Here is a 24,406-nt window from a genome sequence, read left to right as displayed (position 1 = left end):
AAAATCACCAAGCAAAAAAATCTTTTTCTTGCTTGGTGATTTTTTTGTTGTTGTTTTTGCTTGGTTATCTCCTAGTTTTTTTTTTTTTTTTTTTTTTATACCTGGCGGAAATGGGCTTCCATACATTAGCCCTAAAATCACAACGAAAAAAACACATTCTCCCTGAGAATCCACACATACTAGCCATTTTAAGGTCCATATTTATGGTTAAAAATGAACACAAATTTACAAAGGATGATATATCGAGAGTCATATAACGATGCGATATGAAAATGCAGGAAATGCATGAACGTATTTGGAAAAAGTCCCTGTCCACTACAAAACACAGGTACACAAAGACTCTGTGTGTCATGTTTCCTTTTGGCCACCGGGAGGCAGTAGCGGCAGTTCAATGATTGCTAGTGTGATGCTAACGTCTCCGTGCGACGTTGTGCTGGCAAGTCTTCAACCTTCGAGAGAGGGCAGAACAGAACATCAGCACCGCTTTTTCCTGCACCAATCTTTACAAAAATTATCCAGAAAAGTTAAGATGACTACGTTTTTCATCTTGTGGCCTTTCAAGGTGATTTAAATGCTGGTTTATTTTTTTGAGTCCGAACCTTCGACACCTTTTTTTCCCACTTTCTGTAATCAGTTTTATTTCTGTAGTGATGTCTGTGCAACTCCCCTCACTCCACTGTTGTTTACGTCTGGTTGCTGGCAGTTCTGCACGTGAGCTGTCCACCTGCTGAAAATGTGACTACACATGACATCATCATGACATCACCCAAGACGCAGCAGAAGAAAGCAAATATGAAAATGAAAGCACTGTGACTTGGATATGTAGCTTTAATCTGGTTATCGATTTTGAAAGGTTTGATTACTAGTCACTGAAAATGGGTTTAATACGAATGACCTGTCACTAAGTAACATGTTACAGCATCACTGCCGACTAATACAGTGGTATGAAAAAGTATCTGAACCTTTTAGAATTTGTCACATTTCTGCATAAAAGCTGCATCAAATGTGATCAGATCTTTGTCAAAATCACACAGATGAAAAAACAGTGTCTGCTTTAACTAAAACCAAGTCAGATTCCTGGGATGTCTGGCATGAATCGCCGTCTTGAGGTCATGCCACAGCATCTCAATGGGGTTCAAGTCTGGACTTTGACTTGGCCACTCCAGCACGTGTATTTTGTTCTTCTGAAACCATTCTGAAGTTGATTTACTTCTGTGTTTTGGATCATTGTCTTGTTGTAGCATCCATCCTCTTTTTAGCTTCAACTGTCCTGCAAATCATCCTGATAAAATTTTGAATTAATTTTTCCATTAATGATTGCAAGTTGTCCAGGCCCTGAGGCAGCAAAACAGCCCCGTACCATGATGCACCCTCCACCATGCTTCACGGTAGGGGTGAGATGTTTATGATGGTGAGCTGTTCCATTTTTCCTCCACACATGATGTTGTGTGTTCCTCCCAAACAATTCCGCTTTGGTTTCATCAGTCCAAAATATTTTGTGGCGTGTCCAAGTGCCTTTTTGCGAACATTAAACGAGCAACAATGTTTTTTTAGACAGCAGTGGCTTCCTCTGTGGAGTCCACCATTCTTGGCCATTGTTTTACATATAGTTGATGTGTGCACAGAGACATTGGACTGTGCCAGTGATTTCTGTAAGTCTTTAGCAGACACGCTAGAGTTCTTTTTTTACCTCTCTGAGTATTCTGCGCTGAACTCTTGGCGTCATCTTTGGTGGACGGCCACTCGTTGGGAGAGTAGCAGCAAACTCTCCATTTGTAGACAACTTCTCTGCCTGTCGATTGTTGAACATCCAGACTTTTAGAGGTTGTTTTGTATCCTTTCCCAGCTTTATACAAATCAACAATTCTTGATCACAGGTCTTTCAGACAGCTCTTTTGAGCGAACCATGGTGCACATCCGACAATGCTTCTCATGAAGACAATTCTTACCAGGTGTGTGTTTCATAGTGCGCAGGGCAGCTTTAAGCCACTCATCAGTGATTGGGCACACACTTGACTTAAATTGTTTGGTAAAAATTGGTTTCAATGGCTCTTGAAGTCTCCTGAGGCAGAGGGTTCAGTTACTTATTCCTCCCCCTTGTGTCATTGTTTGCATGCTGTCCTCAATAAAATATGAAAACCTATACATGTTTGGTGCTTTTAGTTAAAGCAGACACTTTTTTTCGTCTGTGTGATTCTGACAAAGATCAGATCGCATTCGATGGTGATAATATGCAGAAATGTGACAAATTCCAAAAGGTTCAGATACTTTTTCATACCACTGTATAAGAGGTGGCAGCAAGTAAAAACACAAAAAGACAGTATTATTTACATTTAATTCAAAACATGCAGTATAAAATCCATCACACTTTATTAAGCAGGAGCAAATGTAAATTTTTCTTTTCAATTAACTACTGGCTGCACAAAGTACAGGACCTGCATTTTTATTCGCTCTTCTGATTAGCTCTGTGATTCCATCACTGCACTATGAGAACATGACATGGTCTTTATGTTTAGTCCTAGACTTTGACTGAGATCATCAAGCTTATTACTGTGACTCACAAAAAAAACAAAAATGAATAAATACTACTATACAATTAAACTACTATTCTGCGATTGTCACTTTATTATTATATTAGTGATAACGATTTATCACAGCCCACTTGAGGCATTCACAATTTCTACTACTTACTGCAGCAGGCCTTTATCGTGGTTTCATCAGCTGTGTGCTGAGGCAGCAGACCCCAAGTCAGTGATGAAAACTATTCCAGTTCTTACTTATGCATGATGGTCTTCATAATTCATTCAGCATTTGGCTAAATTTGCCTTTTAGCTCATAAGCGAGCCTGAGTTTTAGATGGTTTTCTAAAATGGCTAGTGGCTACTTCGCAGCATGAGACAAAATTCACCAGAAGAAATAACCAAGGTTGTATTTGTTTGTATTTGAAGCTTGCTTTTAGTAACTTAGAAAATTGTAAATTAGTCTGGCTGGTTTCATCAGGCGTCTTTCATTGTGTAGTAACAGTGATGCAAAATGTTCCCCTAACAGCATTCAGCCTTTATTGTTTTTGCTTTCTTCAGCTAAAATGATCTACAAGCCATTGAACAGAATCCTATCCCTTCAGAGGCTAACCAGATGGAACGATTATTTGGCAGAATCCATCTAATGCTTTTAGCTGAAGTGACTGACCTATTAGCGTCTGAACAAGAAGATAGTGAAAATGGATGGCTGTTATTTATTCCCACATTTTCACACTAGCTTGTGTTGACCAGAGGCTTGTGATGGTAGTCTGCTGTCTGGCATGGATTGACCTTTACATTGTGAAAGTGTTTCTAAATTCTCAGGGTGAGTCAAATGAATGTGTTTGCCTCTACAGGATTCTCTCCATCTTTAAGAAATGAGATCAGTGAAGATACATCATGCGAGTTCTCATGTTGGGGTTGGTCGATATTTTACAAAAAGTCACTGGTTGTCCATTTTTTCTTTTGTAAAAGAGTAAATACAAATGAGGAACTTTAGCTTTTATTTCCACCAACAACTTGTGTAACTCCAATCAATTTCACTTGTGGGAATAAAGTACCCCGTGTTACCACCTCGAGTCTAGTCAACATTCCCTCTTCCAGCTCGCTGCTCATTTATACATACATCCTACATAATGTTGTCCAAATGGTCCTCTCGTCTTTGTCTGTGGTGAATATACAAACCCGGTGTTCGTTAACATTGTAATGTCAGTGGCCATTTGATGATGAAGGGCTCTCACACGTGAAACCTAAGTCTCTTTTGTGTGAATATTTTATAATATTCAAGCCTGAAACCAAATCCAACCGTGCTACTGATGTTATAGAACCCCTGTTCAATAATTTACTCCTTTGTTGTAATTCTTGAAAGACAAAGAAAACAGAAAGAAAACATTCTTAGATTGTCCTCTCTGAATTTTATTCTGAGACTTGCAAGCTAACTTAAATCACTCATGAAAATGATTGACAACACTTTGTATTCCCTATGAGATGGATTCAGTGCAGTCAAAGAATACTGAATTAGATTCAAATATTGTGATGAATCGTGGCTGAGATTTCTTGCACAATGTCCCAGAATCGCTGTATCGTGATATTATTGTTATCCCTGGAAAAGTATCATGATAGTATTGTTTAGTGAAGGTCCTACCTAGCCCTACATAGTACGTCCTCAAATGACTTGTGAATCCACTTGGTCATTTGGTACAATGTGCACATCTGTTCTGCTCTGTTCTCTGTTGTTCTGTTTTGTGGGTCTTCAAAACGGTTGGTGGAAATAAGCCATACCATTGGATTATCTCTTCACATCACATAACAAAATATGTCCCAGTTTTACTGTGGGTAAGGTACATCAGCCGCGCAAAGATCCATCCTTGCTGCAGCTGAAGGGCCATTTGTCCACGATGAGGTCATCTGTTCCAATTGCAGACCTTTTCAGGTCTTTTGTGTCACGTTTACCCATCTCTCCGTCCAAATGAAACATTGATGTAATAGGGGTACGAGCCATGACTCTTTACTTCCAATTACTCCGGCAGTCTGTCAGGGTCAATATCATTCTCAGTCACATTAGCTTTAAAATCATTTATCATTCACTGTTCAGTTTGGACTCCAGGCTGAAGCATGGAACTCATGTCGTATTCTCTGTTAGAAAACATGAGCTCCTCATGACTGTGAGCTAGTCAGTTTGTGGAGGGCAAATTTCTTTCAATCGACTTGCTACTAATTGTACAAAAATAATTAGGATAAGGAAGGTGAGTCGATTCTGGCTGGAGACCTTTACTGTAATGCATGTTGATTTTCTGTCACTTTTCTTTGGGACCTGCAGTAATCAGCCTGTAAACAGCAGAATATTGTTGAGATCCCCATTTTATCACTTCTAATGTTTCAATTAGCAGCATTTTAAAAAGTGTTTTCACCTCAGAGTTGTAGGTGGCCATTGCTCTCTGAGCCATTCTCCCTTTATAGTTTAAGAATGAAAGCATGTTGTAAACATGGTTTTAAACATGACACAAAAATAGCACAATAATTATGTTTATATATAATAATATAAAAACAAATGTCATCAAGCCCCTCAATGTTTTTAATGGTATGTACTGGGACTGTAGTGACATTGTGATCGAAATCATTTGCAACAGTTTATTTTCCTAGTCTTTTCTGTGTTAAAGAGAATTTTGCAGGTCATTTTTAAAATAACCCCTGGTCCTTGCATAATCTGGAAAATAGCATTAGTTGGTTGTTCTTGTTCACCTCGGAGTCTGTCCTCTCATCTATGTATGCATGATAACTTGTAAGTCGCATAAGAAAGATTCATGATTTAATAAAAAGTATAATAAAAGTAATCTCATTTCCATTGTCCCCATTGACTCGCATTGAATGATATCTACCTTTGATAATGTACCTTGTACTCATTGGTCAGAAGCGAACGTTATATGCAGTACGCCCCATTAATATTGGAAACCACATAATTTGTTTCTTTAAATGTGCAAATATCTTTTCATATCTTTTTCTGTCCCCTCACAGCTAGTAACACACAAGATAAAAGGATGAACATTTGGGAAAGTTCCCGCTCGCTGGGCCACGAGACAGGCAGTGAAATATAGACGGCAGATTAGACACATGGAGGCAGAAAAAAAGAGTAAATAATAGATAAAGCTCAGGATAGATGCAGATAAAACAGAGCCCTTGTATGGTGTGCGTCAAATGTTTACCCCTTTGGTCTGACTTCTCGGGACGCATTTACATCGCTCACCTCCTTTCTTTGGGTCCTTGAAGGTGCTATACATCATTAGCGCGCCGTAGAGAACTAGTCAACAGAGGCAATGATTTCTGGCGGGTGGAGACAGAGGATAGCAAACTGTTGTTGATGGTTATCAGAGAACAGCTTTCAGGCACAGCTGCAGAATCAGTTTCAAGCCCATGTTCTATGGTTCAGGGCAATGTGCCTCTTTAATGAGATGGTTATACATATTTTTCTTCAGTTTTTAATGATTTTTTTCTGCTATAAGAATGGTTATAGTTGTAGCTGCAGGTGGTTTGGTTTTATCAATGAGCTCAAAGAATGAGGTCTGCCAGGTAAGTGAATATCAAAGGCTCTTTTCTTCTCTGATGGCAGCAGCATATTCCAAGATGACAACATCAGGATTCATCAAATAGAGAGGAACATGAGGCATCATTTTCACACATAGATGGTCACCAGCTCCTCAGTAAGAAGTGGAGACAGCCAAATAACATATAGAGTGGAGTGTGTGCACAGTATTTACACAGCAATCCTGCTGATCTGCAGATGTGTAGATAAGTCATTAGGTCAGGTCCAGTTCTGATTGTTCAATTCCACGTGAACATCAGAGGACATTAACGGAAATGGCGTCAACACTCCAGAACGGTCTTGGAGCAAGCACATGGCTTAATAAGTCATAATTTCAACACATAGATAAGAGACAAAAAAGTCTTCTCCACATCTTCTCTGAACATTTCATTTTATTCAACTTTGAAGTTTAATTTAATTCAGAGACGTGTTAACAGTCATGACAGTCTATGATGACAGCTTCAGGATGGTGACGCTTTACTGTGCTTACTTACTTATGTGGTTAATATTTGGGATGTTCTGCGGAGGTTTTGTGTGCATCATCAATTCAAGGTTGGAGATACCATTTTGTTAATTTGCAAAAGCCACATTAAATTGAGTTTTTTTGGCAGTGAATGTTTTTATTGCTTCTGATAAATAAATATCTTTATTACCAGACTATTATTCTCTATATTAAATTTCCTCTCATATTATACAGCATAAATTGGGCTTTTCCACCCCCATCTATTTTTTTCCCTTTTAAATGTTTGCTTAACAATGTTTATTTTATTATATATTTTTATTATGTTTTCAATGAAAATATTTTTCTTTTTTCTTTTTTTAAATCTCATGTTAATCATTTCTTGTCATTGGGGGTTGCTAGTTGCTGAGGCATGCTTTGTTGCAACGGAGTCCCTGGATTTAAGGACATATTAATGTGGGTGAAGTGTGACACGAACAGATAAAGAAACATACAGTAGGGGGGTGAGCGTGATGAAGCTAAAGCAGTGAAGTGAGAAAAAGAATGATTTAGGGTCAGGGGGTCGGCAGCAAGTGTGGAGTCTCAGCGCGTTTTGCTTTCTGGAGGCAGAAAGCATAACTGGCGTCAGCAGTGGAAAGGACATTTAAGAGGAGGAGAGAGCGGAAAGCTGCTCATGAAACGGGAATTACCTCAACAAAGAAGTGGCCACTGCGCTGTCCATAGATATATGTGTATTAAATTTACAATTGGTAGTGTTTTTGTTTGCTATGGGCTCATCACGATGGGGAGAATCCCAACAATGATCCTTGGTAGCAATTTTCCTTGATGTTTCTATCGCTAACATCTCCGTCTGATGTTCCTACAGTGAGAGATGGATAATATAAAGCTTGTATGACATTAATTGTACGTTGCACGGTTATAGTTTTTAGAGTCACCTTCTGCTGGCGCTCTCTCTCTCCAGCCCCAATGACTATCTTGATCTGATTGTTACACATTTTTTGGTTGATCTGTTCTGTTACTTGTGAATCTGTTTGGGTTATGCTTTGTGGTTTCATTGTATTTAACACCTGAAAAGGGTCACTTTAGTTGTGCCTGTTTGTTGTATGCTTCCTCTGTTGTTTTTGCATTTTTGCTGCTGAAGCCAAGAAGCCCTGTTGTGAGTTTTGTTTCAGTCAGGATATTTATGTTAGTTGTATTTTGCTTTAAGACTCATGAACATTCTGTGAAACAATTTTTGTTAATAATTTTGTTAATAATCTAGTGTGGCCTTTTGTTTTGAATAAAGACAGAAACTTGAGCTAGCTTTATTTCGATTGAATTGTGTATTCTGTGGAGCATTGAGGCTTGAAAAGGGGCAGCCTTTTGCCATGTGCAACACCACCTCGACTTGATGATAAGAAGCCACAAAATACACCAGAACGACCTTTACATGTACTTATAGTTGCAGTTCTCATATCACCAACCAATAAAATAACTGTATTCTGTTAATGTTGCAAATATATTTCATCAGATGCTTTATTGTGGCTCGGGGTATTGTTTTTCTTTGTTTTTTCTTAAAAATTGTTTTCGCTAATTAGATTGCCTTGCATCATTAACTCCTGTCTTTAAAAGATGTCGTGCTGTGGATAATTGGATTGCTTAAAGACAAACTCTGCTCATTCATCCCGAATGCAGTTTGATAACAAGCTTATCAGTGCAGCCCAATTTGAATCTTGTGTGGAACATACCATTTGCAGCATAAATAAATACATTAGCACCAGCATCTAACCTTGTCTAGTCTGTATGATGCTCATTCAGTAATTTGTCTTATCATCTACTATCCTCAATCTGTTGTAAACATGCCTTTCTCCAATTCTTTCTGACATTTTATCCAGATTGACACAGTTGTCTGGTGTTTTGTAATTCTGAAATGCTCACGCCACACCTGGGTTTTGTGCTGTGAACGATGGTACCCTGCTGTGGTGGGGTCTGACTCCAAACTTTGTAGTCTGGATGCTTTGATCTCAGGGCTGGTGTGACTCCTGGAGGATATCAGACATGCTAGCAATGAGAATGTTTACTTGCTATCGCTCTTGTAACTGCATTTTTGTGTAAGAATTAATAAATGTTATCTGGGGCATAGCAACTGTCCTTCTCCCCCAGAATCTTTTTCATCTTCTGCTACTGTTCATGCTTCAGCTTTTTTCATTTTGGTGATTTCTTCATTTCATCATGTTCTCTTTCGTCTCTTTTTGAGTGAGCCTTTTGAATTGTGCCTTATTGTTTGACTGTAAAACACCCAATTGAAGTTATTTATGATCATTCGCTAACAGGCGTTCAGCTATGATTTTGAAACACAGCATCCTAAAGCCCCGCCTCCTGTCCATTCACCTCCCAACACCATGTCAATGACTGACGTTGTGAATGACTGGCTTTGTAAAAAACAAGCTGTAAACGTTTAGTTTAACAAAAATAACTTTTTATAAAGACAAACATCTGAGTCAAATTAACAGAGATGAACTCAGTTGCCAGTTGCCACTCACTGATGCTGGGGTCTCCTGGGCAGTTGTTAGACTAGACTGACCCTATCTGTTTTGTAAACTTGCATTCATTCAAGCAAAATATTTATTAAAGTTGCCTCTAAATAGAACCACGTGAATTTTGATCCTTGCTTAACTATTTTACCCGCATTCTGCAACCTGTGCTGTTCAGTGAACTGCAACGCTCCCCAACGCAGCTCTCTGCGCAGCACTGAGGAGAGGGAGGAGCTGTGGGACTTGGCTTCATGCCAACAGAAACGGCAAAATACTCCAATTAAAAAGCTATGAGTTAGAACTTGAGTTGGAACTTATCTGAGGTTTTCTCCTGTTATCTGCGTCAGACATCCCATAATCACAGTACGCTTCAGAACACCCAGACGCCCTCCTAGCTAAAAGCCTGTTCACTTATCTGTTGCCTGACTTATTTATTCAGAGATGTGTTCGAAATAAATCTCATATAATGCATTTTTCATGCTTTAATAAAATACTTTCAAAAGGTCTCACTTAATTTGTAAGGGATATTAATTCCTCATGGCATTAACACGGTGTGTAACTACTGCATTTCATTTGTGGTTGTTATCAAAAGGAAAACCTGTTTGAGACTGACCTTTAACAGAGCATATTCATATGCACCTGATTTCTATTGGCATTCAAAGTAAATAAGCAACATCTCTAGCTATGTGTTTATAAATTGTGCCCCGTGACAGCAGTAAGGCATGTAAGACTCCCTTCGACTGTCATTAATGTAGATTTTTTTGACACATATAAATATGGTAAATGATGGTTTCGCTCTCAATTTCATCTGTATTTCAGATGAGACAAGTTCTGTTGTTAGGTACACCAAAGTACCAAGTTAAGATAAACATGTTGATACAGAAAAAAAAAGTTTTTTATTTTTCAGGAAAAGGAAAGCTTGAAATAGATGATTCAACAGAAAAATGTTTTGTGTCTTTTCATGTGTTCAATGTTTCACTAGAATGTGATGATTTATTTATCTTTTTACTCTCTTGTTGTTCAGATAAACTAGAGAATGGAGATGTGTACCAGCGGAGGAAAGGACCTCATTCAGGCGGCGCTGATGGACGTGCAACAGAAACTAAACAAGACACAGGCGAACATGCAGGAAACAGCTGGAGAAGAATACTTCTACTAATACTTGCCATTACTATTCACAACATTCCAGGTAAGCACAGAAGTTAAGCCAAGCATTCCGTGTAAACATTTTGATATGATCTCAAAAACCACAGATGATGGTGGTCTAGTTCAAATGCAGGTCAGATGGGCATGATGAGTTAATGGAATGTGTTTCACACTCACAAGTCACATCTGTGCAGCAAGCATAAACAGCTGTTTGAAAGGGTAAGCTGTCGTCAAAACTGAATTCTTCAAGTTAAAGTACCTATTCAGAATCTATTACGTTATGGAACAATGGGCGCTTGTTAGTGGAATAACCAACATGATTCAATGGGGTATTTAAAGTCGGTTGGAAATTGGTAACTTGAACTATTTTTTGGATTATTACATAATTGTTGCATAACATTTATTTTTATATTTCAATGTTTTGTCAGTAGCGGCCAGTGTGGATGAGCCACGTTGCTATTGTTCAAGTTAATTTTTCTCCGTGGTTATGTAGTTGCTTCATAAGATAACAGCCTACTTGATATAATGTTGTTGTGCAGATAATGGTTTTCTATATAATATGGTTGTGCAGATAATGGTTTATTTATTTAATATGACCGGGCTAGTGTCATCTCCTGCTGTCGCAGTTATTTAACTATAGTTATAGCCGGTGTTTATAACACTGTGTTAAAATTGCGATGTGTGACGCGATCACTCAATGACATCCAGCGCAGGTCTGAAAGGTCTTTCGCATCAAATAGACACACAACACAATAGAATGTGCTTTTCAAGTACAAAAATGTGCCACGGAGGTGACACGAGCTGAGCACTCAGAAGGTTGAAGATTCAACACAAGCTCAATCGGCTCAACACAAGTTATTAAAGTTGACTTTCTGACCCCCGTATCACACGTTTTGCTCTTTTCATTTGCTGTCCATTGTGTCAAGTATCTAATGCAACCAGTGTAGGTGCTAAATCTGTCTACTTTACCGGATGTGTCCTACCTGCTACGAGATGATGACTTCACATCTGGCATTTCTTTTTCAATGTTTTAATGATCCACAGAAAATTCAAATGGGGGATTGGATGGCGCTTTCTATCAAATGCGTCTACCAAATTATTTTTTATTCAAGGTCACAGAACAATGTAGCAAGGTGCATTTCTCAGGGATTTAAAATAAATGAGCTCTGATGCAAATATATACAACACACATTACATACGTAATCCCGTCCCCCTGCGTGTTATTGTTCAGTTAATCATGGCAAAAAGAGATGAACATACAGAGTTTTAAGCATTCCACAAATGAAAAAGGCTTGTATGTTTCAGCAATATCCCGTCAGCCACAAGTAAAACATCAGAGGAAAAGAAATGCAGGATTTGTGCTGATGTTTTTAAGAACTCCACACATATCCCATGAACTTTTTTTCATTTAAACTGTTGTCTCACTGGCTCAAATCCTTTGGCCTTTGACGTTTTAGTGCTAAACAAGTGCTTTTGGAACGGTAGCAATCGCCCCATTTTTGCGTTTTACTTCCTCCTTGACAGTTTTTTCCCTAACTTTTACTCACTTTAATTAAGAAAAATTGGCATTATACGTAATCGTTTTTTCTTTATTACGAGATGCAACTCAGAAGGGAAGACGTCACACTGGTTGCCAGTCCCTAATGTTTGGAGAGTGAAATAAAAAATCAGCAGTGGTGCAGTCTGATAGCTCTGTCTTGAAACAATAGTATGTCTAACTGCCATTAGGAGCACTTTGGTGGACCTTCCCTTTTTTTTTTTTTTTTTTTCCCCCCATCTTCCCCACTTGTTTTCCTGGATGGAAATTACAGCTCCTCAACAGCAGCTGCGGAACAACGTGAGTGATCTTCAAAGAGTCTCCCAAATGCGCCGTGACAATTACATGGATGCAGCCTTGACAGCACTTTGGTGACGGTCCATCAAATTCAGCTGGAGATTGATGGTGGTCTTTTCCCCTCCATCCTGTTAAAGAGTGACGGTGGTGAAGGTGGTCAGCAGTGACTATAGCACTATATCCGGACATATAAGAATATAATTGAAAATAATTAAATCAAACTTTGTACACGTTTATCAGTTGCTCACAATAGCTATATGTTAGTGACCTCTGTTTTATGTTTTATGGAATGTATGGGATGACAGCCGGAGGGGAGTCAAAAACAGGCCTATGAGTATGGTCAGGAGTGAGACCTTAAAACGCAACAAAAGTGGGCCATGAATACAGGAATGAGTGCCCCTCTCTATTTCTCAAAGCGTCTCATGCTGGCATGACCGTTAAGCTTGTGAATTTGCGAGCTTGAATGCGGCTAATAGTGTGTTGTGTTGCAAGAGTAGCTCAGGTGGCTGTGGGTCTCCCTGAGCCAGGATTTACTTTCATCATGGTTTCGTCATTTTGGGGGGGTTTGTACATTTATTCTTACAATTTTCCACACCTATTGTCTGTTCCATTGACTGTTATTGTTTTTAATATGTGCTTGTGAAACATTTTTAACTGTTGATTTTGCTCAGTTTGACTGTGTGGTTTTTGGTGTACACTATATCCAATAGTCTCCTTTTTCGTTCTTGACTCAACCAGCGGCCTGTGGTCACACCTTTTTAAGGCAAAATGCTGACTAAGAAAAACGACACATTGAGTTGAATTCAACAGAGCTGAATGATGCCTAATTTTAGTATACCGTCGACAACATGGTAATTGACTTAAAACACATAGACATATGTAACAAAGACAAATTTGTTACAAGAGATCTGAAGCATTAATAGCCACCTGCATCACTGGAGAGAGAGAGAGAATCAAGAGCACAATGGAAGTGTCTGCAGTAGCAGTTGGCTGTTTGCGTCAGAATCACTGAAAAGCATTCAACATCACACATGCTGTTCCCAATCTCCCAGTACATTATGGATATTTGAACAAGAGTGTTGACTGATGTAAAGCTGGTGAAGATCAGTGCTCAACCCACGTCCATATACTTGCTTCTGACGCATCATGACCGTGTTGTGCCATTATAGTTACCGGAGCCAGGATCATTGCCTCATGCGGTTTCCCACACAGTCATGTCTATACATCAGGTAACTGTCAGTGTAATGACTGAGTCATACCAGAAGCAACCTTGAAACCTGATTCTCCTGAGTGAACTCAGACAGGTACACAGGTACACTTCAATCTTACCTTGGATTTCGGAACAGAACTCTCAGCATTAATAGATTTACTGAGATATTCCGCGTTTCATTGCCACATACTGGAGCTAAAATGTCAGCCATGAAAAACAAAGCAAAAAGATTCAAATGGTCACGATTTTCTCGAATTTTACCAGAGAAAAACATGACTTGGGGCCTGTTTTTTAAATCAAAGCCAGTCTCAGGGTTCTGAAGTCATGTCATGAATCATTTAATATATTTTAAATCTTTATTTAATCAGAGAGGTCTAGTTTTATCAGTTAATGGTCATACAAAGGCAAAAATCGGCAAAGACGAGCAAATAAAAGATGAATCACACTTGCACGATTCAGAAGTGGGATCAACCCTCCCCACCTCTTGCATTATCTAGCTGAAATCTGTCCAGGAGGAGGAGCATGTATTACTACTACCTCCACCAAGGAGGTTATGTTTTTAATAATATTGGTTTATTGGTTGTCTGTGTTGAAATTTGTGAAATGGGAGAAGGAGCACATCAATCTATTTGGGGAGCAATCAAATTTTTTTAAATCCATAAATTCAGGCGTTTATGTCTATATATGCACTTTGACGGTCTCTATGCTCTCTGGTGGGTTTAGGGTTTGGCGCTCTTGTTCTGTTTCTGTAAATGATTCTTTACACCTTCTGAGTGCTTCTTTAAGTTCAAAATGAATACTGTTCGTCCAGATGTATTGGTCCAATTTGAATAGTTAATTGAGTTTATTTGTAGTGATGTGCTTGAGTCAGGTGTCGATCAGGCTCGAAATAAATGAATGAATAAAAAAATAAACAAATGAGTAAAAAAAAATAATAAAATTTTAAATCAAGAGCTTGCCTTTAAACAGGTGACTATGACGAATTGTTGTGGTGCAACATGGCACTGTTTCAATAATAGACGTAACAATATTTCAGAACTCCAGCCACAGGTGAAACTGGGATTTTATTCGCAGCGTTCACTAGTGGCATTTCCAACTCATCAGCTCATTTTAAAGTTACAATTAAGATACTTTGGTTGTAATGGTTACTGCTCCCTATTAGACCTCTGGTTTTCGTGATATGTAGGTATAATGAAAATGGTGTTAGGGCCATTGCAGTCAGTCCACATGAGAGGGTTTCACCTATTAAAGTCACATTAAAACAGTTTTTCTTTAATTGCTTTGGACCTTTTTTTAATTGCAGGATCTCATTTGAACATCTCGGTTAATATGACCCACCCTGAAGGAGGCAGTCATTTTTGTAATTGCTGTCCAGCGTACATGACGTAGCCTGTGAGAGGAAATTGAAGACTAGTCATCCTTCCAGATGCCTGTCAAAATAATTATCTTCAGTGGACATGTGAGGAAGAATTGACCTTTTTTCCCGCTGCCCCAAGTGCATCTTAAGCTGTGCCAAATGACAAACAGAGACTTTGTCCTCTCATGTTTTATTCAAAGTAAGCAGGTTTTTCAGCACAAATGGAGCATCTCCAGGCCCCGTTGCATTTGTTACAACTGGGAAAGAAGATGGAAGAATGAGAAGGCGGGTCTCACAGTGAAATAAAATGGTTATATCCCTGGATAGTGATGCTGTGTCTGCACTATACTGTGTCAAGAGGGAGTTGGTTAGAAGTGTGTGTTGTGATCATCAAAAAACACCACATGTTATGCTTGGATGAAATGGCTTTTGGGCTTTTGAGATCTGCAGCTCCACAGGCGTCAGGCTAATAGTGTGTCATTGCCTCGCCTTGCTTCGTCTTTGGCATGTTTTGCCTCCCTCTGAAAACAATTGTTTGTGCATCCATCCATCCATCCATCCATTCCTGACTCCCTTCCTTTCTTCATCTCTTCCTCATCCATCATCCCTCCATCCCTCTCTCCATCCCCCCTTCATCCATCCATCCATCCATCCATCCATCCATCCATTCCTGACTCCCTTCCTTTCTTCATCTTTTCCTCATCTATCATCCCTCCATCCCTCTCTCCATCCCCCCATCCATCCATCCATCCATCCATTCCTGACTCCCTCCCTTTCTTCATCTCTTCCTCATCTATCATCCCTCCATCCCTCTCTCCATCCCCCCATCCATCCATCCATCCATCCATCCATTCCTGACTCCCTCCCTTTCTTCATCTCTTCCTCATCTATCATCCCTCCATCCCTCTCTCCATCCCCCCTTCATCCATCCATCCATCCATCCATCCATCCATTCCTGACTCCCTCTCTTTCTTCATCTCTTCCTCATCCATCATCCCTCCATCCCTCTCTCCATCCCCCCTTCATCCATCCATCCATCCATCCATTCCTGACTCCCTTCCTTTCTTCATCTCTTCCTCATCCATCATCCCTCCATCCCTCTCTCCATCCCCCCTTCATCCATCCATCCATCCATCCATTCCTGACTCCCTCCCTTTCTTCATCTCTTCCTCAGCTATCATCCCTCCATCCCTCTCTCCATCCCCCCTTCATCCATCCGTCCGTCCGTCCGTTCGTTCGTTCCTCCCTCCCTTCCTCCCTCCCTCTCGCCATCCATCCATCCCTCCATCCCTCTCTCATCCCTCCCTCCCTTAATCCACCCCTCCCTCCCTCCTTCAGTCCCACCCACCCACTCACCATCCATCCATCCCTCCTGCCCTCCCTCCCTCCATCCATCCATCCATCCCTCCGATATCTGGAGTCTCTCCGTGAGGGTCTCTCCCATTGGCCAGGCCTGGACCCGTGACATACCCCTGAGCCATCCTAAAAACGCGGCCGTCCCACCTCCACCTGGCTTCTGTGTGATTTTTTTCCCCTGATGAATGAGCTCCTCACTCCTCCTCTTGAGGACACTCCAGATAACACACAGAGAAAATAATTTTCACATGCTTTTATCTGAGCAAACATAGTTCATGAGCATAGGGGAGACTAGGTGGGATTGTAGATCGCCCACTAAGTTGAGAGATTCTCCTTTTCACTCAGCTCTTTCTTCATCACAGCAGAGAGGTGACTGAACACATGCTAACTGTATATTTGTCATTTAAACCTCTCTGCATTTTTAAACTTGAATTTCATCAAGTTCATTGCTCAAGCGGCATTCAAATTTTATTCCAGATGATTGGCAATATTTTGTGCTGCTCATCAAAAATGTATAAACAAACAATGTGGTGTAATTCAAGCGGCGCTACGTAAGAATTTGATGTCTGCTTTGCGGTAGACTTTTTTTCTGCTCCGCAGCCTTTGGCAGTCCCCCAAACTTTCTTGGTCTCAGCATGAAGTTTTAGGAGCAAAACTAGCTCTTATCCTTGTGTTCGGTCTCTCCACGGCTGTTGCATCAGTGTGTCTGTGATTGCAGACATGCTGGAGGAAAGATAAGAATTGTTGAATTGCCTTAAAGGCGTAGCTGAGCAGGAGAAGAGGGAGATTCAGCTGTCAGCTGAATCTGGAGGCATCATTGGCAGTGACAGTACTGTATGTGAATCTTAGGTGGCACTTCAGTGTGTCGGGTCAGGACGCATGCGCAGGTAGGTGAAGAGTGAAGTAAAGAGTTTCAGGAGTCAGTCATAAATATCTTATCAGAAAGAACCTAAATAAGGCTCAAAATAATGTCTCTAGCTTACATCACAGTGGGAGGTACAAATAAAATAAAGGAAACCCAACAGTAGCTTTTGCACAGGCAGGCATGAATGAAGTAGGTTTGTTGAGCTTTAAACTTGCAAGATGTAACAGTCCACTGAGCCACATTAGCTTCACTCAACTTGTTTCATTTCTTTTCCTGTCTCCACAATAACATACATTTCTTTGGCAGAGGATTTTTCATTTTTGTTGTTGATGAATTTAATTTTTTCACCCACTCCTTAAAACAAATCTGTCTTGAGAAATGAGGTGTCATCGCTTCAATATGACAAGCTTTGGCGACTTGAAGTACAGAATTGCTGCAAGAAAATGATTATTTTGGAAGTATTCAAGTGTATACCTTAGTGTGGATCCCAGTCATTCTTCCCACACATGTATGAGGTGAATCTGACAGATGGACTCTGCATAAGTGAGTTGGATTTTTACAATATGCTTGAATCATGAGGTCAAACTGGAGGTCATTGTTGAAAAGAAACAATTTTCACCTCATTACGCCTCAAAGTTTTTTTATTTTTTTAAACATCTCATTAGCTTGTAGGGTCAGGCTTGTACTCTAGCTTTGATCAGTCCGTGCTCCACCCAAGTTAGGGATTGACTGTTATGCTCCATGCATTAAAATAAATAAATGAGGTAGATCAGCTTTATTGTCAAATATGCTACAGTACAAGACATATAGCATGGATGAAATATCAATCGTAAATCAAATAAATACTTATGCTTATACGTTTTCCAGTGGTCTTGTTCTGACATTTTCAATTCATCCTTTGAACTGTCAACATTGCTTTGCTACTAAACTACTTTACCACTAAAACCTCCAAGGTGATGAGGAAAGATGAGTCTTCTTCACTTGACATATCCTGAAGAACAGGTTTGCATAATAGGTTGGCAGTATATACAATGACTGTGTCTTTCTTGCACTTCTTTTTTTCATTTTTGGACTTAAACACTTGAAAATCAGAGGCTGGTGTGTGGAAACTGTGAAGTGCACTCCAGGCTCCTATATGAATGCTGCTATTAGATAAAAGTGCTGTACTTAAACACAACCCTTCAATAGGAATCGCATTTTATTTCTGGAGCTCTTCTTTGCGTCCTTACTTGCCTGAAGTTAAAGTGACTCAGTGTGTCAAACTCTGGTGAAGCAACTTCTCTCTTCTGTCCACAGAGGGCTTGGCTGTAGGGGTTGGGTTTGGTGCCATAGGAAAGACGACGTCTGCAACTTTTGAAAGTGCAAGGTAGGACTTTTGTCATGATGTGCAGCACAGTTGCATGGCAGCTTTATAATGATCATATTTATAGTCGATCTGAATCAGCTTACATTTTTATCCAGGCTCTCGAAACTCATTACTCATTACTATATTAATTCTAAACATAACCTTTTAGTTTTTAGGTTTCTGAAAATACAGCATTAAAATGACTAATCTGATTTTTTGTGTTTTTCTTCCTTCAAAGTTATTAGTAATCTCAATGAAATCCTTGTTTCAATGTTAAATGCTCATTTTAACAGTATTTTTATCCGTCAAAATAAGCACCTAAACTATGTTGGATAAAATACCTTGGTTTTAGAGCTAGTTAGTGCTGAACAGTGCTGCACAGGTGAGCAGCTGCAGTGAGAAGCCAGACCTTCAAACCTTTTCTAAATTCACAGGCAACTGCAGAACACCTCCCAAATGACATCACTCCTGGGTTATATGGGGACAGAATAGTGGCAACTTTCACTGGCAAAGTTGGCATTGAAAAATGCACAAGAAGATGATACAAAATACATCAAAATGTTTTTATTTATTTGGCATGTCCCCCACTATTCTAACCCTGCAGGGTGAGTTGGCCTGTTTTCACCCCAGCCTGAAAACTATGCTGCTCACAAACACCCAAATGAATCAGTCTAGTGGAAACATCATATAGGTGATTATTCATGTCTCCAGAACTACAAGGCCTTTTTTCCTCCCTAAAACATTCAGTAATAAATTATGTTTTTTGGTACCTTTGAAATCATTATTTGATTGGTGGCTTGACTGTCTTACATAACATGGCAATATGTTTTTATAATTCATTTTTTTAGATGGGAAAACACAAATAGTGCACACAGAAGCAGAAATATGCTCACAGACTTTTATTTGAATTCAGGTCCCAGACAGGCTTTTAGCTAGGATTTTGATACAGGGTGTCCAAAACCCCGCCCCCAACCCCCATGTCAACGACTGACAACTAACAACTTGCTTTGTAAAAAACAAAGCTGTAAACATCTGTTTGTACCAAAATAACTTGATAAGCCACAAATAAACAAGCATCTGAGTCAAATAACCTTATTTGACTCACGTGCAAGGCTTTCATATATTGATGCAAGCTAAGCATGCGGTTGTATCAGCTGTGATGGTTTTCTAAACTTTCGCAACCACAGCATTCATTCATTCAAACTATACATGTATAAAGGATCGTTGCTTGACTAAATAAATAGAACTCCTCGAATTTTGATCCCTGTTAAGCTATTTTGCTCTCATTCTGGAAGGGCTGTGTGTTCATCCGCTTGCCTTTTGCGGGAGGGCGGGGAGAGGAGCGCCAAATATTCCTCCGATTAGAAAGCAATGGGTTAGTTTTGTGAACGATTGAACGGTACGGTTTCCTCCTCTCATCAGCATCAGACATCCCATCAATTACCGCGAGGTTACGGCTGTAAATAAATACGGCAACCGCCATTGCCAAAATACGGTTGTGAAAGGTTTGAGAATCTGCAAATATGGAACATAATCGGCGAAATTACCGGTCGGAAACACAATTTAATGTAAACCAGTGAGATGACACTACGAGTTGGACATTATACTGGCACTGCATACAGTGTTGGTTAACAATGCCTTGAATCCATCCGCCAGGATTGTGGTTTGTTTTCTGACAGATGAATTTTAAGATCTGCCATCTGAATATGTATCGTCATATGTCATGATGTCAACACACGCTGATGGTGCTCTAGTTTTTAATGTGCTTTAAATTAATATTGAATTCAATTCCGAGCTGAATAAAAGTAACAGGCTGCCTGAAATGACTAGGCAAATTGAGTTCGACTTATACTGATTCCTGTCTTCAAACACGCAAATGCTGGATTTATTTACTTTACTTTAGACAAGGGAACATTTATTACCCCATATAAAATACTTCCACATATGTACTGTATATTAGCAGCCAGTAATTAATCAATATAAAGTATTGATCAGTGTCTTGTTAAATAATGACTAGATTTTACCCTGCGAGTAATAACCATAAGTCAGTAAGTAGTCAGTCTACTAGTAGTTAATTTGTGTTACCAAGCATGTGTTACTTCTAACTACAAGAGGATCCAGCAGTGACAACAATTGTGGGGATTTTAGTGGCGCTAAAGTGAGTTGGGTCGATAAGCCTTTCATGGCGTGTTTTTCCAGCTGAGGTGAATACCATCAGGTGTTGATAGTGACTGGAAAGGTCTATATGCTTCGGCTGTGACGAGTGGTTTCTGTTTTTTTAAGGAATCTGTAACAGATATTAACCGCAGGCGACTTGTGGGGTGCTGACATCTAGTGGTCATAATTTGGTATCGCAACTCCACCCAACCAGAATGCGGTTGATTGTTATTCAAAATGCATTGCATTTGTTTGAGAGCTGCATTCATTTCAACGGGAGCCTGCATTTCCAAATAGAAACTTGGCCATCGGTATTGGAATCCAGAACTTCCCAGAAGGCCTGGCGGTGAGCCTGCCGCTGCGGGGTTCAGGCGTCTCTACGTGGAAAGCCTTCTGGTAAGAATCAGCTGTAGTGATTCCTTCAACTGAAGCAGCTGCGTCATGGAAATCGTGGTGCTTGTGCAGGTACGGCCAGCTGAGCGGCATGGTGGAACCCCTGGCCGGGCTGCTGGGGGCCTTCGCCGTCGTCGTGGCCGAGCCACTATTGCCGTACGCGCTGGCGTTCGCAGCTGGAGCCATGGTTTATGTTGTGGTGGATGACATCATCCCTGAGGCTCAAGTCAGGTGAGAAACGCTTTGAAAAACCAGTGTTTTTCTCTTCTCATTCAAGCTTATTTTTCTCTCGACTTCACATCACCAGTGGCAACGGGAAGCTGGCCTCTTGGACCTCCATCCTCGGCTTTGTAGTGATGATGTCACTGGACGTCGGCTTGGGCTGAAACCACCAAGACAATGGCCTCATACTGTTGATATGAGTGCTGTGCTGCTTTGAAGAAAAAAAGGGACCAAATCTGAAAAACTAATTGTGTATTTAATTCAAGTAATACTAGGGGGGAAAGGACTGCACTTGAAGTAGGTATTTGTTTTTACTTTCAGACCATCTAAGGGCTCCAGATATTCATGCAGTTGAGTGTTTTACTTTGTGAAACAGGAGAGTGATTTATCGTATGAACACTACGATACTCCACGTATTAACAGAAGCCAAAGGAATTTGAAGTTGCTTATTTTTGTAGTAGGAGGACAGTTTGAGTCATGCAACTCATTTGTGATGTTATTTACTGTTTTTTTTTTCCTGTCAACGAAGTTCTTGTCTCACAATTCTTGAATTCTGAGGACTGATTCCTCACAGAATGTAGTGCCTTCTTCCTATTTTGTACTGTCACCTACTGGTCGGAAGGAAGAATTGCATAAAATCGAGTAATTCGTCCTATTACATGGCAAGTGTTTATGTAATTAAACAGTGAAGCAAACATGCGACTCTTATGTTCTCTGTCATATCATAAGCGGGCCTCAGAGCAGTTACCACCTTTGGTTTATTTATTATCTGGAATCGAATGTTTAACTTTAAACCTAGCATGTATGTTATATAAATGACTTGTTCATTTATTATTCATTTTAGTTTGTGTTTTTTTTTTTTATCCATGAGCGCCACCTTTTGAAAAATACGTTTCATCAGACCAGTTATTTTTTAGCTTTAAGTACATTCTTATTTTATTTGCCATTCTTGCTCTGTGTTATATTGTCATGCACTATTTTTGTTATATTTTGACAACCTGTACATTTTTTTCTCAATTTTCCGCTTTTTGTAAACTCAGGTTTTACCCAAATATAGTACGATATACTTGCACTACATTATATATTATAATATACTTATTGTTTACAGGTTTAACTCTTTCCTCTCGCAACTGAAATCTCCACACTGGACGCAAATGTAGCATTTTAAGCCTCTTGCTCCACTGCAGAATGTGCTTCCTGTGTGTGCTACAATTGTTCAGCTGTAAAGTCCTCAGAGGAGCTTAAAACGTGTGACAATCATCTGACTCTTGAAGTTGAAGTAAACACTGACACGTTGTCTTTTAATAGGCAGCTTTCGCGTACAAGTGCACACAAACAGCCAGTGAAAAAGACAGCAGACTCAGGAGAACAAGAACAACAAGCTCTGCAGCCGATAGAAACATTTTTATGATTCAGATTTAGCTACACAATGGCAACAGTCAGCGGCTTATATTGCAAAAAGTTCATGAGGCTCGGCGGCATCCCCAGCTGCTCGATGCGGTGAATCTTGTTGATCTTCTTGAGGTATTTTCGGATTGCGAGTCGGCACTGTGATGTCAAGGCCTTTGGAGTTCCTGCAGGCATTAACAATTCATGTTACAAGTTAATTGCTGCTGCAGCCTGAATTACTACACAATAAGTCCTGCGGCTTTAAAGCCACTTTCCTCACAGCAGTCGTTACATTGTGTTGAAAGTACTAACTTTTCCTTGTCACGCAAAAAGTTCTTCTTCATGCTTGTTTAGTGGACTGTTGTTTATATTTATTGCTACTAAAATATAACATTATTAAAGGCAAATTGTCCTTTGGGTGATTTGGGGGTCTTTTTTAGGTGGAAAAAAAAAGTTACCTCTCTCATGCAGAAGCAGCTCCACAGCTTCATTCTGCTTTGTAGACTTTTCAATGATCAGCGTGGGGAGGTAGACGTTTGCACCAAAGTCAATGAGGAGCTGGATGTACTCCACGCCGCAGCCATGCCTCAGGCACATCTCCAGCACTGTCTTGGGCTGCTTTATGGAACTCAGCAGCTTTGCATCAGTGCAGTTGTAGTCTGGGTCGGCCCCGTAGAGCAACAGCAGTCTAAAGCACTCCATGTGTCCGTAAACAGCAGCCAAGTACAGCGGTCCGCTTGAGACTCTGGCGCTGGACGTCCAGAGCAGGACCTTGGAACGGGAATTGACTTCAGCACCATGTTGAAGCAGATGCTTCAGTATCTCCGCGTCGCCCTCCCGAGCAGCAGTGAGCACAGGAGAGCAGTTGTTGGAGGAGCTGCCGTTGGGGTTGGCGCCAGCTCTGAGCAGAGCTAAGACACAGTCGAGGTATTTTCCACGGACCGCTGCAAAGAGCGGGGTCTGGGCCTTCACGTCCACACAATCCAGAAGTGCCCCATGGTTCAGCAGCACCTGAAGGCAGCTGAGGTGACCTTTAGACACGGCGGCATGCAACGGCGTTCCGGCGATGCCCCAGCCACCCCGGCAGTTGATGACTTTCTTGTAGATTTCCTGGCAGAGCATCTCATCCAGGAGTCTGTCATCGTTTTGAAACGCCACCAGTCTGAGCTGCGACACTTCACTGCTCTTTTCTTCTTCTTCAGAGGTTCTCAGACGAAGCATAGAACCTGCTGTTGAAACATCATTTACCGTTAGATTCAGCAGAGGTTTTCATATGAACTCCGTAGCAACAAAGTTGTATCAAGTCGTCATTCTCTAAGCAGCTCCGTTAACTCAGTTACTCCACAATGACGCAATAGTCCACTGGACTTTTACCAAGGAGGACAAAAGGACGTACGCATTGCATCGAACGGATAGTTGAAATGCTTTCCTAGTAAGCAAACGGATTCACCTGATAGTCATTGGTTATCAAACGACGTAACGATTTGAAAAGAAAAAATAGAAGTATCCGATACATATAGTTGAATGCATAAATACATGTCGTCGAATAAAACAATCTGTATTTAGTTGGTGTCATTGAAGTAAACAATCTTGCTCAGAGCTAATCTGCTTTGCCTCCGTTCACACAAATACCATCTCATGCAGCAACAACCAGGGACTATTCGCCGTCAAACAAAAGGTCTAATGCATGCATCGAATGGTTCTACGTTAATGTAAGCGTAAACAGTTGAAAGTTAAAATGAGTAACGCCGTTTTATTTACCAAATATTTGGTACCAGCAGCTGCCTCCTTCTTCCTGTTTGCGCGTGCTTCTTCGCCGTTCTTTTTGTGCTCATTCAATTCAATGAGTTGACTCAGTTTCTCCCTCTAGTGTTCTTATAAACGTAGTGCCAATATTCACTCGAGGCTACGATTTCAGTAACAGCTGTTTGTATATATGACGTTGCTCTTGCGAAACCTCTCTCAAACAATGCTGTCGTGCTATATTTCGAGGTATAACGGTTATAATTTCATTCATTTTTTAATTTTCATTCTTATATAGTTTACTATTCTGCCACTGA

General features: G+C 40.3%; 2 protein-coding genes across 5 annotated transcripts in view; one reads left to right on the top strand and one right to left on the bottom strand.

Moving 5' to 3' along the window:
• The window catches only part of LOC128753992 (zinc transporter ZIP11-like), a 65,936-nt gene extending 43,182 nt beyond the window's left edge, over positions 1 to 22,754 (top strand). For 2 of the 3 annotated variants that reach the window (XM_053856268.1, XM_053856275.1), the window contains 5 exons: positions 10,097 to 10,261; positions 18,137 to 18,206; positions 20,640 to 20,738; positions 20,808 to 20,966; positions 21,043 to 22,753. In XM_053856268.1, coding sequence (XP_053712243.1) covers positions 10,097 to 10,261; positions 18,137 to 18,206; positions 20,640 to 20,738; positions 20,808 to 20,966; positions 21,043 to 21,121 — 572 coding nt within the window. In that variant the 3' untranslated portion in view covers positions 21,122 to 22,753. Of the gene's footprint in view, positions 1 to 10,096; positions 10,262 to 18,136; positions 18,207 to 20,639; positions 20,739 to 20,807; positions 20,967 to 21,042 lie in introns of all 3 variants that reach the window. The other variant, XM_053856283.1, reaches the window with a different exon arrangement.
• On the bottom strand, positions 22,169 to 24,219 carry LOC128754013 (ankyrin repeat and SOCS box protein 12-like). 2 transcript variants are annotated; one of them, XM_053856296.1, is made up of 3 exons: positions 24,108 to 24,219; positions 22,805 to 23,575; positions 22,171 to 22,531 (listed from the first exon to the last, which is right to left on the bottom strand). In XM_053856296.1, the coding sequence occupies exons 2-3, from the start codon at positions 23,565 to 23,567 to the stop codon at positions 22,380 to 22,382; spliced, it is 915 nt and encodes a 304-aa protein (XP_053712271.1). In that variant the 5' UTR covers positions 23,568 to 23,575; positions 24,108 to 24,219; the 3' UTR covers positions 22,171 to 22,379. The 2 variants fall into 2 exon arrangements, with proteins under 2 accessions (XP_053712281.1, XP_053712271.1); XM_053856306.1 differs by lacking the exon at positions 24,108 to 24,219 and having other exon boundaries at positions 22,169 to 22,531; positions 22,805 to 23,572.
• Between the last annotated feature and the right edge of the window lie 187 nt (positions 24,220 to 24,406).

The sequence above is a fragment of the Synchiropus splendidus genome, chromosome 1 (genome assembly GCF_027744825.2).
Source record: "Synchiropus splendidus isolate RoL2022-P1 chromosome 1, RoL_Sspl_1.0, whole genome shotgun sequence".
Classification (NCBI taxonomy): domain Eukaryota; kingdom Metazoa; phylum Chordata; class Actinopteri; order Syngnathiformes; family Callionymidae; genus Synchiropus; species Synchiropus splendidus.
This window is presented reverse-complemented; position numbering and strand designations above follow the sequence as displayed.